Here is an 18,955-nt window from a genome sequence, read left to right as displayed (position 1 = left end):
TTGGAGTAAGACCTACTCTGCCAATTAAGGGTGTATCATTATTGTTGGGAAATGATTTGGCTGGGGTTAATAAGCCGATCACTGTTTCATCTAAGGATGACATTGTTGTTGAGGAGAATTCCAATGTGTTTCCCTCGTGTGCTGTAACTCGAGCTCAGGCTAAGAAAGTAAGCCAAAAACAAATGATAGACATGGATTCAGAGGACGATGTTATAGATTTGTCTCAGACATATGGCTGAGTTCGTAAACCAAAAGAAATGATAGACATGGATTCAGAGGACGATGTTACAGATTTGTCTCAGACATATGGCTGAGTTCGTAAACCAAAACAAATGATAGACATGGATTCAGAGGATGATGTTACAGATTTGTCTCAGACATATGGCTGAGTTCGTAAACCAAAACAATTGATAGACATGGATTCAGAGGACGATGTTACAGATTTGTCTCAGACATATGGCTGAGTTCGTAAACCAAAACAAATGATAGGCCTATATACACATAATGGTAGAGGTGGCAAAAATTGTGAAGAGATTACAATCACATGATATAAAAATGTCAGCTGATTTTGATAAATGGAGAGAAAGAGGAGAGTGTCTTGGGTTAAAAGACAGTGAACTATGAGAATTTGTAAAACAACAGGAACAGAAGAGAGAGGAGGAGTGACAGAGAAGAGGAATAAAGACTAAAAGAAGAGAATGAAAGAAGAAATTGAGAGAAAGGAAAGACTGGAAATAGAAAGAGAGAAAGGATAAGAGCACAAATTGAGAAAGAAGAAAGGGAGAGAGAGGAGAGACTGCAAATAGTGAGAATAAGAGCACAAATTGAGATTGCCAAGCTCATCCAACAGAAAGATGAAAGACCCAAGGATGACAATGGGGTCAGGGCCAGCTTACCCAAGCTGCCCAAATTTGATGAACAAAAAAGATGACATAGATGCTTTTCTGGAAAAAAAATGATAGATTCATTCAAAGTCAGAACTGGGACAAAGGTGACTGGGTAGTCTTTCTCAGCCCACTTCTCACAGGAAAATGACTACAAGTATATGCAGGCATGACATCAGAAGATATCATGGACTATGACAAATTAAAAGTGTCATAGCTAAAACGATATGAGCTTACTGAAGAAGGTTTTCATTGGAAGTTCAGAGAAGTCAAACCTGGAGCTGGAGAAACTGTATTTCAGTTTGTAGCACATCAACTTCACCAGATGGACTGACATGGCAAAGTGTGAAAATAGTTGAGGGATTGGCAGATCTAATAATACACTAACAGCTTATGATCACATGCTCAACTGACATGTCAATGTTCTTTAAAGAGAGTGCACCAAATCACACGGATGAGATGATCAAGCAGGCAGAACATTATATGGAAGCTGATGGAGGGAATATAACTGGCAAGTCCAAGGATATCCAGTTAAAGTTTAAACCAGTGATAGATGATCAGGAGCAGTAGTCCACCAAAGGTGATGGAAGGTTAACAGATAGAAGGGATAAGAGATGCTATGTTTGTTATAAAATGGGGCACATTGCAAAAGCGTGCAAGTCCATTACCATTACCAGAAATCTCAACATAAAGCAGCCAAAGCTACTTACGAGGATAGTGGTAGGAAACAAGAAAAGAGTGACTGTCACCATGGATGATGCTGCCAGAAGAAACAGAATAAAAAATAACAGCAAATTCAGCACAAGAAAGTGTCATTTCCATGATTGCTCAGTGCATGACTAATGGTCAGTTGAAATTAGCCAATGGATCAACAGTGCCAGTAGTGATTATAAATATTGAGAGGATTCAACGATCATAACATGCCAATATGTGAAGGATATGTCAGGTACAAGAAAGTGAAAGTTCTACGAGATACTGGGTGCAGTAGTACAGCAGTGAGAACCAGTCTAGTTTCTGATGATCAGATGGCAGGCAAGGTATGCCCATGTGTGCTAACTGATGGGACAGTAAGAAACTTTCCCATAGCAAACATAAAGGTGGATACTCCATATTATTTAGCAGACCTTAAAGTCATATATATCAAGGCACCAATATATGACTTGGTGATTGGAAACAAATCAAGTAGTAGAAACTTGGAGAAACTAGACAAAAAGAAGATTGATGTGGTAACTGCAGTCACCACAAGAGCTCAATGAGAAAAAAGCAAGCAAGATATCAAGCCTCTTAAAGTGAAAAGTGACATCCCAAATATAGGTTCATGTGAGCGGAAGAAAGACACTTCTCTGCATAAACCTTGGGACAGTGCCCAAGAGGAAATCTAGCACAAGAGAAACAGGAAAGAGGCTTAAAAAACAGAGGATTGGAAAGAAGTACTGAACCGAACATATCAAAGCAGTTCTACTGTGGAAGCCAAACCCACCAAAGACAGTTAGAGGAATTTTATATAAAAAGAAAACCAAGGGTCGGCATTTCAAGGTCAGACAGAAGGATTTAGTTCTGCTACCCACAGCCAAGGACCATTTGAGATACAGGAAGTTCTCAACAGAATTCACTATAAGGTGAAAGTGGATGGGATAATCAAGGTCTACCATGCCAATCTGTTAAAGAGGTACTTTGAAAGAGAAGAATACCTTACAGGTACAGATGGACATGGCAGGTGTGGCTGTCACAGATGCAGAATCTGAATCTTTTTCTTGAAGAGAAGCTTATTGTTGGATATACAAGACTGTTTAATGTATGCATTATTATTTAATTTATTTTGTGAGTTGATATTTAATGATTATATACTCTTACTACAACAGACTTAAAGGTTAATCGTTTTAAAGGCAATAGTTATGACACTTTATTGCACAAAGCCCAACAAGTGAGGGTTCTACATGGTGTCCCAACTCAGCAGCAGGGGTCTCCCATGCTCCCTTTGATAAGGGGAGAAGAATTTGCACTGGGGAGACCTGGAAAAGTGGCTGGATCTCCATCAGACTTCCAGCCCGAAAATAGTACAATACAAATAGTACAATAGTAAAAGTAAACAAGCAGGATCCAATGGAGTGGGAGGGAACCAGCTAAACACATGTGAAGAATTATGTGGCTGGACCATCTCCAACCAATACCTGACCAAATTGGGAACCAACATCTGGAGGATAGTAGAAAGGAGGAATATCTCAGCCGGAGGTACAAACTGCAATATATATAGATATGGAGGAGTACAACAACCAACACCTGATGGCATCTGGAATTTTACATCAGATCCACAGTAGGAAGGGTGTCATGCCATCTACACCAACAGAATGCCACCACCCTACTATCAAATGAGTGGTACAGTGCTTCACTCTGGAGGACCGGCCTCTATGGTTAACTATTAATAGGACACAAGGAAAAAGATGAAGAGGAGGATATGCATAGAGGTAACAACAGGTTCAATCCTGACTGAGAGCATCCACTTATCCTGCCAATGGATGAGAACAGAAGACCAAAACTGTCCAAATCAGAGACACCCCAAAGTGCACAAAACTCCTGAAAAACGAGAGGATCCAAACACTACCCCATTGGTAGAATCCCGTTGGGATGGGATTACTGATGCATGACCAGATTCGGGGCACCCAAAATAAGACGTGCCAACAAAGTAATATGGGGGCAGTTGAGCCAATATAGACAATTCAAAGTTTGAAAATAAAGGTCTCTCTATTGGATGCCCCGATGCCCAGTGATGTAGGACACTACCGTAGAATTGTTGGAGTGGATCATCCCCACCTGGTCCAAAAGAACCAGTAGGAAGGTAAGTACTGCCTAATGAACAACAAGACTTCCCAAAAGATTGATATGGAGAACAGGTTTGAAAAAAAAAAGAGTTCCCCACCCTGAAACCTCCAGAGTATCGAGAAATGCTCCCCAACAGAAAAAAAAAAAATCTGTAAAAAGATGACAATCGAGACAAGGAGGAGGAAGAGGAAATCCTGCAGTACTATTGGTTCGGTCAAAATTAGACTGTAAGTGAAGGGAAAGGGTAAGAGGAGCATTCAAGGGAATGTGAACAAGGCACTATTGGTCAAGCAAAACTCACTGAAGGTGGCACATGTTGGCATGTCCAAAAAGAATGAGGGCTTCTAGAGAAGCCCATGCCCTCAAAAGAGATAGAACCTCACATACACAAAGAAAAGAAGAATAGGAAATGCTGCATACAAGATATTCCATAATCCTCAATGGAAGGGGAGAAGGCTGGTCCTGACAGAGAAATGAGGTGAGAAACACACTGAGAAGAGCCAGATATTAAGTAAGTGTTCAGAATGCCTTCCCCCCTTGGTAAGCTAACACACCCAGGTATCTTCCCAAAGAAGAAACTGAATATGTATGGCAAAGTTGGACCGTGTAGTAGCTAGAAGTAGGCAGTCATCGATGTAATGGTGTAAATGAAGGCCCTGGGGTTGAAGCAGTGAAGCAAAGGTCCAGACCACTCATCTGAACACATAGAGAGCTGAGGTAAATCTAAACAGAAAAGCCCAAACTGAAACACACACTCACAACAAACAAAAGGAAGAAACTGTCTGGATGCTAGGGAGATGAGGCTATGTAGATACGCATCTGACACATTGAACTACTTCATCCACAAACCAGGAGTGAAAACAACAAAACGTTAAGTACGACTCTATAGCAAACTTGAGAATGATGAGGATGCAGTTCAGAGATGATAAATTGAATACCAGGAGCCAATCTCCAATCTTTGGAGAATGAGAAAAAGATGAGAACAAACCCCCTAATGACAAGGATCTCCTCATCAACAGAATCCTTATGAAGTAAATCTTGAGACACCTCTGAATAATACTGTCAAGAAAGGGGATCCCAATGAGGGGGGGGGAGAAAATGAATAGTAAGGGGAAGAATGGAAATGGGTTATGTAGATGGGCTAAATCAACCCCAGACTACAAAGGGTCAGGAAATCTCCCAAATAATTCTTGAAAGCAACTGTCCCCAAAAGAATGAGCAAGAACCACAATATCCGGGTAAGGAGGAGAAACTAAAGAATGAACCAAAGATTAATCCCCTTGGATGGCACTGGTAGAATCTGAAAGGAAAACAAAAAACAAAGACAAAACACAACATACCTGATTAATTAAGTCTACAAAGGGAGGAGGAGGCCTGGGAAAGACCCCTAAAATAACACATGACAGATAAAAATATGCAGGAGGGGAAAAAAAAGCTGCCCAAAGTCACATCTGCCCATACAGACACATCTAGGTGCTGCTATGACAGGACACTCATCAGGTTATTCAGAATGTTGCCTGAAATTGTACAATTCTCTTCGGATCATAGCCATCACATCAGAGGCCAATAATTGTGGTCAGTAAATCTTCTGTAGTAGTAACAGCTATGGTAGTCATGACCACCTGAAACTTTAAATGCATAACTCACCAAGTCGAAAACTTGAACAAGCAATAGAAAAGGGAGAGTAAATGAAAATAAATCATGACTCTCCAGAAAAAAATGAAAAACAACAATAACTGAATTAGAAAAATACATGAAAGTAAAAATGCATGGACACAATAAGTAAATTGTAAGGAAAACAAACACATTTGCACAGTAAGACTGCCAATCAAGAAGTGATTAACAAGTGCATGATTAGAAATGGTGTTAGTTACGATAGGGGTAGTGTTGCACTCCTATTGGTGTAATGTTGCTGCATGATCATTTACAAGTTGATATGCAGAAAGAAGTGGGAGTTGTATGGCTAATGGAGAGCCAAAAACATTATGCCAATAGAGGGCAGTACTAATCAAGAAAGCTTTTCATGAAAGGCAGTAAGATATCGTATTGGAATTTGCTTTTTCTTAGATTTACATAATGCTTTAAATTCAATTGTTTACTACTCTTCATTTTTTATTTCAATTCCATCAGTAATTCTAATAACAAAATTAACTGAAATCTTCATTAAATTTATGATCTTCTTTAGACTTCTATAGACAGCAGCTTCTAATAAGAACTATCCCTTGCATGGATTGTTTTTAGCATATTGTTCTTGACAATGTTTCTTTAAAACCTGTTTGTTGAATTAGATTTGTGGATGACACATTCTGAGTTAAAAACATTTGCTGATTATCTAAATAATGTTGATCCTTCTAAGTATATTTAATTTATATATGAGATTGAATAAAATAACTGTTTACTTTTTTTAGATGTACTTGTTAAAAGAGATAATAATGGAACCATTTCTACAACTGTTTACTGGAAACCACATTCAGTCTACATGTCGCCACATCAAAGATAATGTCATAGATTTTCTCCAAAACTTACAGCTTTCAAACATATAAAGAGGAAGCATTTAAAATTTGTTCTACTACAATAAATTTGAAAAATGAATTGAATTATATAAAAAGCATTTTTAATAACAGAAATTTTAATGTTAACATCATTGAACATTGGTCAAACTAAACATACTTTGAAATATCATCTTAATAAACATAGCATATAATAAAAAGATGTTAATTTCTCCACTTACAGAACATACTGTTGAAACAGGCCATTGGTACAATAGCATGAAACAGTTTTAAATGAACCTAACACTCAAACTGAATTGAATATTAGAGAATCCAAAAACAATTGAACACAATTAATTATTTTCTAAATAAAGATAAAGGATCAGCTGGTACTGAAAGACAGTTTTGGAAAGAAATACTATCCTTAAAAATTTACAATGAGTTAAACCTCCTCCTTATAAAGTTACCCATTTATCATGTGTTTTACTCTTAATGATGGTAGCATAAAACTGATGAAACGTATAGTCTTTCAATATTGGCTGTCACTCAAATAGTTTTAACTGTGCATTTTCAATTCTTGCTTTTAATTTTGACACATGTTCATTTCTCATATTGTACAACCATACATGTAGAGACTACAGTAACTGGCACAGACATTAATGTTACTATATGCAAACATGTTCATCATAGACAATGATAATACATTGAAAAACAATTTATAAACATAATGAAAAATATTTTACTTAGAAAACATACATGTTTCAAAAGGATATTGATCTGTTATCTCCATATAGAAGTTCTTGCACGTATGGAGCACACAACACTACCCATCATCTTCTGTAACTCAAACAGGTACCTTCATGACCTTGTAAATTTTTTTGCACGGGTGCAATATATGACTTTACAATTATATATTTTCAGTATGTTGTAAAGAATGTATTTTTGAAATTGTAACTTAGTATTAATTAATCACTGTTGAATCTGATTTCATTGGGCATTGATTATTGCATATTATAATTTTAATACTGCAATATGTTACCTTTGTTAAAGGGTTTATTTTTCTTAGATGTGTATTTTGTATTATAATGTTTAATATAAATGTATGCCAAAGGGTACTGAAATGACCTGTGTAACAAATTTATTATTATGTATTTATTTTTAATATGAACATTGTTTGGGTTGAATTTGTATTTAGAAATAGGCATAACTTGTATTATCAGATATGTGTTGCGTATAATGAACTTGTGATATATTCATTTTAATGTCAACGTTTGTTTCGCAGAAGTTTATATTTGAGGGCGTGTATAGCTTACGGTGTTAGTTACGTATGGCGAAATTTCTGCCAATTTTCCAAGATTGTAGAACATTCGAGAACAAGAATAAACAATATTATCCATTTCCATATCCGTTATTATTATTAGAAGGTTCTAGAAGATGTGTCTAGCCTATAAAATGGCAGGGCATCGTGCCAAAAAAGCAGCAGAAAACAGAGAGCAAACAGGTCTACTATGAAACTATTATAACTGTGATTGTGCTAACCCTATCAACCAGAAAATATACAACATTTGACTGGGAGCAGTTGTAAATTTCAAACGTCAGTGAATTCCCATCAAACGTTGATGGCTCTCCAAGAATATTACTACTTTTTCAACAGACACTGGTGATTTTATGAAAATATTATTGTATTTCAACGGTCAACAATTCAGTGCCTCACAAAGCTAGCTAGTTTCCCACCAATTATTGTATGTACACCTTGCTGGATATCAAGGAGACTCTGAACTAGAAAGACAATTTTAGGCTATTTGTAAGTTATTGAAATTTCTGTCTACAAAACTTTGTTTGTAATAATTAATGGCTGTTATTGTGGATTTCGTGTTGTATATATATATTAAAGCTTATTTGTGTCAAAACCAAAAATGGTGTGAGTCAATCTTGTTGGCGAATAGCATAAATTAAATACCGGCATATTTCTACACCTAAATCCAAGGTACGTCTCAACTATTAAAAGTTAAATTATTTAATGCGGCCTTGGATTATTTCAAATTCTCAATATGTAACATAGTTGGTTATTTCATAAAATAATATAGTAAAACTATTACAGTCAAGGTGATAAATAACCTACATAAATAAAAAATAATTGTAAACAACCACACAAAACTTGTTTCTAAAATTGTTGTTAGTTATAAACAATGTAATGAATTAATTGCTTTGAGACACTTACTTGATTTGACTAAGATCTCCTTTTCTACAACTAAGGAACAAGTCATTTAGATCCATAATGATTCATTAACAGGGTTATTGGTATGATAACTGCAGGTAACATCACCTGGTTATACATCCCAAATATTCCAATTGACTATATAGGGGAAAAGAATGTTGATATAGAAAAGTTGTAATAAGCCATTTAGCTCAACAAGTAAGACAATACCCGAATACAAAATTTCACATTCATATATACATCCAGTAATAACTTCACAGGATCCAAATCAGTGCAGCTCAGTAAAATGGCAGACAAGCTAGCCTATAAGTTATCATTTCTCATTGCCTCACCATAAGTTTTCAAAGATTATATTCCTATCTCTGAATATTATGTTTATTTTTTTATTAAGTCAATTATTAGAAAGTATTTATTGAAATTGAATTTAAGACTTTTCCAAGACTATGACTTTTAAAAACATCAGTTTCTACAAGATGTCTAATAACTTTTTGAGCTTATTTTCCATTGCTTTCAAAGATTTGTGCAAACTCTATTCCACTATTGTTGTAATGACAGTTAATGTATTATACACTTTGTAAATATAATCATATGCATTCACTAGTATGTTTTTCAAAGCTCTGTTCTTATTATCTATCATTAAGCTTAAAGCTTGCTCAATACGTATGGAATATGATAATAAAAATGTGATTATTTTTTTACTCAGTTATTTTATCAGATCATTTATCAGCTTTTTATAAATAAATTTTGCATACTTTACAGTGGGTCTAAGGGCAGTTGTTCCACTTCCCTGCTATTGAGGAATCACCAATTAACCCATTACCTGCTGTGGCCATTTTGTCCTATTGTGAGGGCAAAAACCACATTTTTGAATTGAAAAAATTATAGAGAACTTATCTTTTATTGGATTCCAGATTTTATTTTTGTAAATAGTAGTATAATATTCAATTATTTGTACAAAATTGTATTATTTAATGAAGTTTAAAGAGAAATTTAATAAAACAAAATCCCAAAATACGTTTGAGACTATAAATAAGCACATTCTAGGAAGAAATTTTTTTTTTCTTCCACTTCAGTACTGGTACTACCATCTATGATTGGTATCTAAACCTTTTTCTAGTCTGTTTTCTTTATAAAACAGCATCTGGGTGTGTTAAACCTCATTTGTAAAACTTTTAGTCAATCCTAGTTGAAAGTGTCAATTTCAGTACCATGTTATTCCAGTCGCTGCATCTCACATTTGACAAATCATAGGATGATAAGCAAAGCACGTGACGAAACGTTGTTCTCTGGATTTTACAACATGAATGTGGGTGGTGCTTATTATAGCAACTGTCATTTTATGTAGAGGTTGTATTTAGTATTGGTCAATAGTACTTTTCTATAAGTCTTAGAAAACTTATTTCTGAAAAAAAAATTCCATGGATAGATGTATGTGGCTTTTATTATTTTTCTATAGTAACTTAAGTCATGCTGTATCGTATATCTATTTATATTAATCATTATATTAAAAAATTAACTCAAAATAGATATATTTTTATGGTGCACAGAACTTGAAGATAGCTTTTATATGCGGGAACATTTATTAGCTGAATTCTTGCACAGATCTTAAAATATAATGTTGATAAACAAAAACATCAGCACATAAAGATATATAGATCTTGAAAGTAGAGTTGTTCAAAACTTGAAAATAGCGTTGATAACTGGACCAATTGTTGGTTGAGATGTTGCAAAGGAAATACTTGCTGAAGCTTTTTGCCAGACACTAATCATAGCAGAAGCATCTGGAAAATGATCTATAGGAAATAGTAAAGCTTATAAAATGAGTCAGATCAACGTAGGCCGGTAAGGCAATCACTTTCAAGATCTACATATCTACATGTGCCGATGTTTCCGTTTATCAACGCTATATTTTAGGATCTGTGCAAGAACTCAGCTAACAGATGTTCCGACATATAAAAGCTATCTTCATATATTTTTTAGGAAAGAAGTTGACCCACGATTATAACGGTTAAGAGCTATCAAGTGGCAAGTACAAGGTCTTTACATGAATTAGGCTTAGCACTTTGAACTGAAAGAGTTTGTGATTTTTTATATTTTTTTGCATTTAAATTAGTAGTTATAAGTTCAATAATTTAGCATAATTTTAATATTTAGTTCATAATAATAATATAATTCAGTATTTAGAAAGATAAACTTGTGTGATTTGTACCACATACGAATTTTATATTTTTTCCTTCTTACAGTTTTTACTTTGTAGTAAGACCCACCCTTCTGTTGTCGTTGCTTTAGAATTAAAACAGTCTATATATATGAAGTTTATTCTGATATTTTGCAAATGGTTTAAAACTCAGTGTAAAAGTGACAACAATAAAACCCATATGGTGGTTGTGAAACAGACTAAATACATTTGTCTCAATAATACAGGGGAAGCTATGACATTCTCACAGTAGGGGACTCAATACACTGAAGAGCTTAAGTTTCGAATTCCAACATAAATCGGGATAAAGGACATGAAAATATTCAGTGGATGAAACCAGCTTGTAAAGTATTATGATAATAAACCACAATTCCCAAAGACACAGCATAATAGCATTCTTGCTATATCCAATCACATTTGAAATTTCTTTATAGCTGGTTTTAAATATATATTTTATTAGTAAATGATTAAACCACTTGATGAGGCACCATAATAAGGTTTAAACCAAAAATTCAGGGAAACTTTACAAAATCAAGAAATGGACAATATATTCTGAAGGGGTGATATGTTCTTAGCAAAGATAAAGTAATTCTTTTAGATGGATAGGAAAATTGAAAAAACGAAATGACAATAGGGGTGTTTTGTTTTCAAGCAAAACACTATGCAGCTGTGCATGAATGGAAATATATTAACCTTTTATCCCTTCATGAATTATTCTAAATAAATGTCAGAAAATCAAAATATTAATTCTAAAATATTTCTGAATTAAAATTGTGAAATATAGTTAGAATTAACATATAAAATTGACTATAAAATTTGTGTGTCTAAAACTGTCTTCAAACTTCAGGCACAATAATTCATAATTAAGTCAGTTTTTTAATCCTAAACTCTATGTACATGAACATATATCATACAGGCAACACAAACGAATTGTTTAATACTTAAAAACCATAAAAGATTTATTCATTTATAAGTCACCTGTTGCAAAAACACTATATTTTTTCAGACTTCTTATTCCACACAATTCAGTACTGTTTCACAAGTTTATCAGCCAGATTATGACAATGTTGGAACCTTAAGTGATGTATCTATAACTACACAGTTACTCAAATGCTTTGCAACCATTAAAAGAAATGTAAAACTTTTGACAGCTATAATTTTGTAAGGTAAAGTTTGAAAACCATTAAGAAATGAATAACAAAAAACTAAAAAGTCTATTCAGATAATACAGTATTATTGTGTTAATATGTAACGTTAACTTCCACACACTAGCTGCATTAGCGTTTCATTTCTAGTTATGGTATGATACCATTTAACCTTTTAAAAGAAAGCTGTGTAACACTGTTAAAAAATGTTCAGCATTTTTTCAAGACAGAAGAGACTTCCACTACAATAACATAATATTTTGGATTAATCAATGTCCCAAAGTAATCTTAGAAAAGTCAAGCAATATAAAATAATGATAATATATTCTGTATATGATTAACTCAGGGTGAGAGATTTCAAAGCTTATATTAATGTGATTGATATTAAATTAAAAACAGTTAAAGACAAAATATTCAAAATTAAAATGTTAAAATTTTTTATAATCCTATTTATGAGAATTTTAACTTGTAAACAATGAAAAGACAATTCTATAACAGATCTATGTTATAGCAGCCACAGGTGTCCTAAACAATATTAGCTTTGACAGAAACAAATCTCTGAAATCTATACACATTAGCAACTGGAGAAAGTCAAAAATTTACCATGGCAACATGTATTTAGCTCTGAAATAATCAGTAATTGGCTGAGGCCTTAACTGTATTGCTGTATATTTCAGTTGTGTTTGTTTCAATAAATCACAAGAGAGCTTTTACAGTAATTAATAGCCCAATCAACAAAAATGGACATAAAATGTGTGTTTTTGATACTATATGGTACTTTAAGGACTTCTGGTTGTTTTTTTTTCAGTTAATTCTTTGAAAAATTGGAGGTGTTAAAACTCCTAGATCTGCCCCTACTTATACAACATTAAATAATGTGGGTTTGCCCCTCTCCCATAAATCTGGACCTGTTTTCAACGTTAAAGAATAGTTATTAATTTCTTGAAAAAAAATGGAAGGGGTAGGGTTGAATTCTTTATACCCCCCCCAAAAAAAAATCAGTACATGCTCCTACGACAATATGGAACGCAGTTATTAAATTCTGGAAAACAAAACAGATGGGGTTGAATCCAAACACCCTGGGCCTTGTCCCCTAGATCTGCACTACTTATTTGACATTAGAGAACATAGTTACACAATTACAAATAAAAAACTTGATACAAAATTGGAAAAAACAGTAAATTTATACTTTCTTTAACACAGTCAGAGAATTTGAAGTGGGTGCTGCTAGTCAGTTGCTTTCCTTCTAGTCAGCATTTCAAAATAGTGACAATGGCAAAAACCCTTAGTAGCTTTGTAATAATAATGAAAGGGTGAGCAAGTTTAGTTGCCATGGGAACCAAACACAAGACTATCACATCTCAAGGCACCACTACCCCAATCATGAAGCTTTAGGCTTGATGACGAACAACATAATAGAAATATTCTGATTACTAGGTTAGTTAAAATAATCAGAAAACAGTAATAATAAGAAAAATGCTAATTTTGAGTAACTGACTATCTTTATGCTCATAGGTAATCAACCAGCTCTGTTCATAATCCATCTAATGTACAATAACAATGGTTTCCAAACTCCAATTTCAATAGTCCAATTGTCTAGATGACCATAGGAGCTGCATCAGATGATTGGTATGCCTTGTTTCATTTCCAGCTGCTTTATGTGTGTGTGATAGTTGAATATAAATGTCATAGAAGCAACTTGTGTCACTTTTCCAGGTGTTAGATCCCTTTTTGAATATGTTGCTTATTCTTGCTTGGAGCACACAGGTGGCTTTTGCCACCGACTTGTGTGTTTGTGGATTCTCACTGTTACAAAACACCACACTGTTTATCGCAGTTAAAGTACAGCTTATTGTCATGAAAATGTTGAGGTATTACAGAATGAGTTGGATCAACTGACAATTTAACAAGTAAATTTTTATTATAGAATGCACAAGATAATGCATTTGGGTTATCATAATGTTGTAATTATTTTACATGTTAGCAATAGATCAAATGACATTTGGATCAAACAAGGCCTAAAGCATTTAAAAACCTTTAACAATGTAAAATAAAGTGTTCTAGCACACTTGAAATTAGATTATATATTACGAGATCTGAAGTGTTGTGAATGATTTTCAAGATAGAGAATGAACCAGTCACAGTTACTTTGTACAATTATACTGACATGTTTGATGTTAGCTACTGTCATTAGTGATGTATGCCTACAGTAAATTACAGTATGTAATGGTGGGTAAACCACTCAAGCCATCAAGTCAGTGCTATTTTGCTAGTAGTAAAGCTAATAGAATTTTACTGTAACATAAAATTTCAGGCTGTCACATTCAGTATAGAAAAAACTCAAAACCAACCTAACCCTTATCATTTAAATACTTATTAAACTCCCTCAAATACTGACTCCACCATATCTGAAGGCAAACCAACCTGTAAGAAAAAGAATGTTTTAGCTGAAGATGAATCCTACCCTCCCAAAATTTATATCCGAGTCTCCTAGTTCTATCATTTTCATCATTAAATAAGAAAAACATCAAAATTACCAACTCCCTTAACAATCTTAAACTCCTCAATCCAATTCCAACTCTTATCTTTTACAATAGAAAATAATTTCAGAGATCTTAACCTTTTTGTAATTATATACAATATAATGTAGACACATCTTAATATCCTATTTGCTCTACCACAAGAAACAGCACTCTGTTTGGATGGCTTAAGACACTAATCAAACAGAACACCAAAATCTTTTTTCTTCCATAACAATGTCTGGTTATCACCATCAAAACTGTAATTCAAAGTACTGTTACGACAGTGGGGGTCACGTGACGAGTATTCTAGAAGATTTGCTAGTGTGTTACGACGGCAGAAGTCAAGAGACGCTGGTAGCACGTGTTGAGAGTCTTAGAAGTTTCTAGAACAGGCAGTAATATCGTATATAAGTGCGCTAGACAGTGAGATAGAGATAGACGGGAGGCAGAGAGAAAGAAAGACAGCAATTACGGTCGGCGGGAACTGAGGATAGCAGACACAGAGATCGGAACTATAGTTGGCGGGGACGGACAATTAAGTCTAAGCGCGATAGAAAGTAAGTGAATTGTTGTGAACTATAGTGTGTGTAACTGTGAAAATTAAGTACATTACAAAGTTGTATTGAGGAAGAATAAACAAGTTTTATAAAGAAAGGACTTGTATCTTAGAATAATTAACAAGCAAACATATAGTACGATAACCTATGTGCATTACCTTGCGTTTATTATGATTAAAAGCCATCTGCCATTTATTTGTTGAACTCATAAAATAATCGAAATCATTTTCTAAAGCAGCAACAGCATCCTCCTCACAGCCAGCAATACCCAACACCTTAATATCAATAGCAAATTTAAGTGATCTGTTGACAATTCCTTTTGTCACTGATATAAATACAAGTAGCACAAGTCGTAACATTGATCACCCCATTTGTGATATTAATTCAGTTTAACTTAACTCCATTTATAACATCTCTCAACTTAATATCCAATGAGCCACCTTATCCCCTATACCTATAAGATACAATTTTTTAACAAGCCTTTTAAACGGCATCTTATAAAATCCACAACAGCAACCTCTTCAAAGAATGTCAAATGATTAATAAGGCAAGATTTTCACATGGCAATTATCCAATAAAATTTTAAACTCTGTTAAATGACTCTGCTGAGCACCTTTTATTATTTACAAAAACTTTTCCCACCAGTGATTTAGGCTAACAGGCCTATAATTAACTGAATAATATTTCTGCCCAATATCCAACAATGTACATGCACAAACAGCATACCCTGTATTTAGTTGTCTCATGTTTCATGTGACTATAACAACAGCATTAGTCATGACTCCATACATAAAATGTTCTATAAAAGTATAATTTTGTAACAACCTTTAGTGAAAGGAACTAAAATAATTGAAATTAATTATTTTAGCTGCAAGTAATATAGTACATTACATGTACAAAAGCAAAACATAAGCTACGACATATTAGGCCAATATTAATTTTCAATTTGATCATTTTTTTTTTTCAGGCAAACTTCTGCTCTCTATGACCAAATACATCCAGATTGGGCACCAGCACAGAAACTGAGACCAGAAAATTATGTACAGGGACTTCACCTTACAAAGTCAATGAAGAAGTAATACAGTACTTTATATTGTTGCTTCTCTGTTCATTTGTTAATTTCCGGTATAAATTCTTCCCAAAAAATTTCAGCGATACAAGTCCTTTCTTAAATAAAACTAGTTTATTCTTTGTCAATACAACTTTGCAATACACAGAATTTCCACAGTCACTTTAATTTAAACACACGCTATAATTCACAATGATTCACGCACTGTACTTACAGTCACTACCACTCACTTGACTCAATTATCTGTCTCTATATCTCACTATCTGCTATTATTATCTCCGCTTTATTTGCCGGGCTTATATACTAAAATAGAGGGCACCTAGAGAAAACTAGAGTTGCCAGTAAAAGTCATGATCCTTCTAGAAACTCATGACGTGTTACCAGCTGTCATAACAATATAATGTATATGCACGAACGTGTAGTATTAACCCATGGGAACCCAAAAACTATGTTTCCAGTATCCCAGCTTTTAAACTTTTAGAGTAATTTTTGAGCTATATTGGAAAGAATAAAAGATGTGTCCTTTATTTTTAGCCTGTGTTTAGAGAGCATTTCACATACAAAACTTAACGATCGATACTGTAATGGACACTGAAGTCAGTCTATAGTTATATAAGGTAAAATGAAACTTATTTTGCATCATTTCTTGTATTTTTTTTTGTTTGCTCAATAATTGTTTTTAAATTGAGATTCTTTACATTCAAAATGTTCACCTCAGTGCAAGTCTTAAATTTCTTTTCAGATATTCAAGGGTATAAGGAAGAAAAAAGAAGAATAAACTGTTGCAGAAGCACTTCTTAACCTTCACACAATGTTCGAAGAGGAACCTTTGGTTTATAAAAACTTGAATGGAAAGAAAACTTGTAATACTTTTTAGGGGAAAATTGGAAGCTAATTATCAGTTGAATGATGAAGATCCAAAAATGGTGAGAAAAATAAGAAACGAATTGTAAAAACATGCGAGTGAAAACATGAACCTTAACCCTATCACTACCAGGTACTAACTTTCTGCACAGCCAATGCAAGTCTTGCTGTATTTCATTCCAACAATAAAACTAATGGATGAAACTGTTTGAAACTTCACAAGAGCTTTCATAAATGCATGTAGTTTAAGAAACATAAAGCCTGTTACTTTGATATATTTAGGTTTTTTTGCATTACGATCTTTAATATCTTGGAAAATTATATTAGGAAATGTTATTTATAAGATATGATTACGATATTTATATTTGTTCCAGAATTGAACTTCTTACTTTTTATTGTTCATAAAATGCAAATTTTGTCTATTTTTGGTTTTTTAATAACCACGTACTCTCCTTATGGTTTCAAGTAATATACAAGACAAAAAAATATTTCTAAGTAAACCTAAACAATAAACATATATTTTTTCATTTTCAAATAGGATTTCACATTTATATACGCATGTTAAAACATTTTATTTTCATTCATTTATGTATTTATTTCAAGTTTATGTTTCATTGCAGCCATACTTTTTTATATTTTGCTGAAAAAAACCATAAGGTTAGCAGCATGAACTTTATAAATTTGCTGTAAACTATCATGCCTGTTGGTCATCACTACTGTTTAGTCCAGAACAGGCAAATTTGAACATTACTGTAGATATGAAAATAACAAAGCTTTTCAGTACTTGAATATCATTTCTCTGAACTTTCAAACAAGTCTATTTCAACACATACCCTTGAATGTTGTTTCACAATACAGACAAAACTTTAATTGCCACAACTAGTCAATAGCTTACAGTACAGGTGGTTTGAATAACAAGAGATTACCAAACGATACAGACACCATAAATTACAAAGAAAATCACTTTACAGCACTTAAAAGATTAGTCCTGGTCACATTCCTCTCATTATAGGAAAGATTTAAATTGGAATTTGATACTTAAGCTCTTCAGTGTATTAACATCCCAACTGTGAGAATGTCACAGCTTCTCCTCTATTATTGAAACAAACGTGTTTAGTCTGTTTCACAACCAACATATGGGTTTTATTGTTGTCACTTGTACATTAAGTTTTAAACCCTTTGCAAAATATCAGAATAAACTTTTTATATATCATTTAGACTGTTTTAATTATAAAACAACAACAGAAGAAAAGATAATAAGGAAAAAATATAAATTTCTTATGTGGTATTAGTAGTACATACAAATCACACAAAGTTATCATTCTAAATACTGAATCATATTTTTATTATGAACTAAATATAAAATTTTGCTAAATTACTGAACTTATAACTACTAATTTAAATGCAAAATAATATAAAAAATCACAAACTCCAGCCATTATTAAACTCTTTCAGTTCAATGCTCTAAGCCTAATTCACGTAAAGACCATGCACTCACCCCTTGATAGATCTTAACCCTAATATTCATGGATCAACTTCTTTCCTAAAACATATCTATTTTGAGTTAACTTTTCAATATAATGATTAATATAACTAGATATAAGATATAGGATGATTTAAGCTACTATAGAAAAATAATAAAAGTCACATCCCATGCAGTTTTTTCTAAGGCTTATAAAAAAAGTACTATTGACCACTACTAAATACAACCTCTACATAAAATGGCAATTACTATAATAAGCACCACACACACATTCATATTGTAAAATCCAAAGAAAAAAGTTTCATCACATGCTTTGCTTATCATCTTACGATTTGTTAAATGTGAAATACAGCAATTGGAATAACATGGTACTGAAAGTGACACCTCCTACTAGGATTGACTAAAAGTTTTACAACTTAGGTTTAGCATGCCCAGATGTTGTTTTATAAATAAAACAGACTAGAAAAAGGTTTAGATACCAATTGTAGATTGAAGAACTAGTGCTAAAGTGCAAGGAAAAATCTTTTAAAAATGTTGAAAGAAAAGTTTCCTTAGAGGGTGCTCATTTATAATCTGAAACATATTTTGGAATTTTAATTAAATTTCTCTATAAACTTCATTAAATAATACAAATTAGTACAAATAATTGCATGTTATGCTACTATTTACAAAACAAATCTGAAAACCAATAAAAGATAAGTTCTCTA

General features: G+C 33.3%; 1 protein-coding gene across 6 annotated transcripts in view; it reads right to left on the bottom strand.

Annotated features, from left to right (window-relative positions):
- The window catches only part of LOC106471620 (ankyrin repeat and BTB/POZ domain-containing protein 1-like), a 63,513-nt gene that overhangs the window by 35,479 nt on the left and 9,079 nt on the right, over positions 1-18,955 (bottom strand). For 5 of the 6 annotated variants that reach the window (XM_022400236.1, XM_022400235.1, XM_013932231.2 and 2 more), the window contains exon 2: positions 8,415-8,549. In XM_022400236.1, coding sequence (XP_022255944.1) covers positions 8,415-8,470 — 56 coding nt within the window. In that variant the 5' untranslated portion in view covers positions 8,471-8,549. Of the gene's footprint in view, positions 1-8,414; positions 8,550-9,163; positions 9,251-18,955 lie in introns of all 6 variants that reach the window. The other variant, XM_022400232.1, reaches the window with a different exon arrangement.

Source organism: Limulus polyphemus, unplaced genomic scaffold (assembly GCF_000517525.1).
Source record: "Limulus polyphemus unplaced genomic scaffold, Limulus_polyphemus-2.1.2 Scaffold4738, whole genome shotgun sequence".
NCBI classification, from domain to species: Eukaryota; Metazoa; Arthropoda; class Merostomata; order Xiphosura; family Limulidae; genus Limulus; species Limulus polyphemus.
This window is presented reverse-complemented; position numbering and strand designations above follow the sequence as displayed.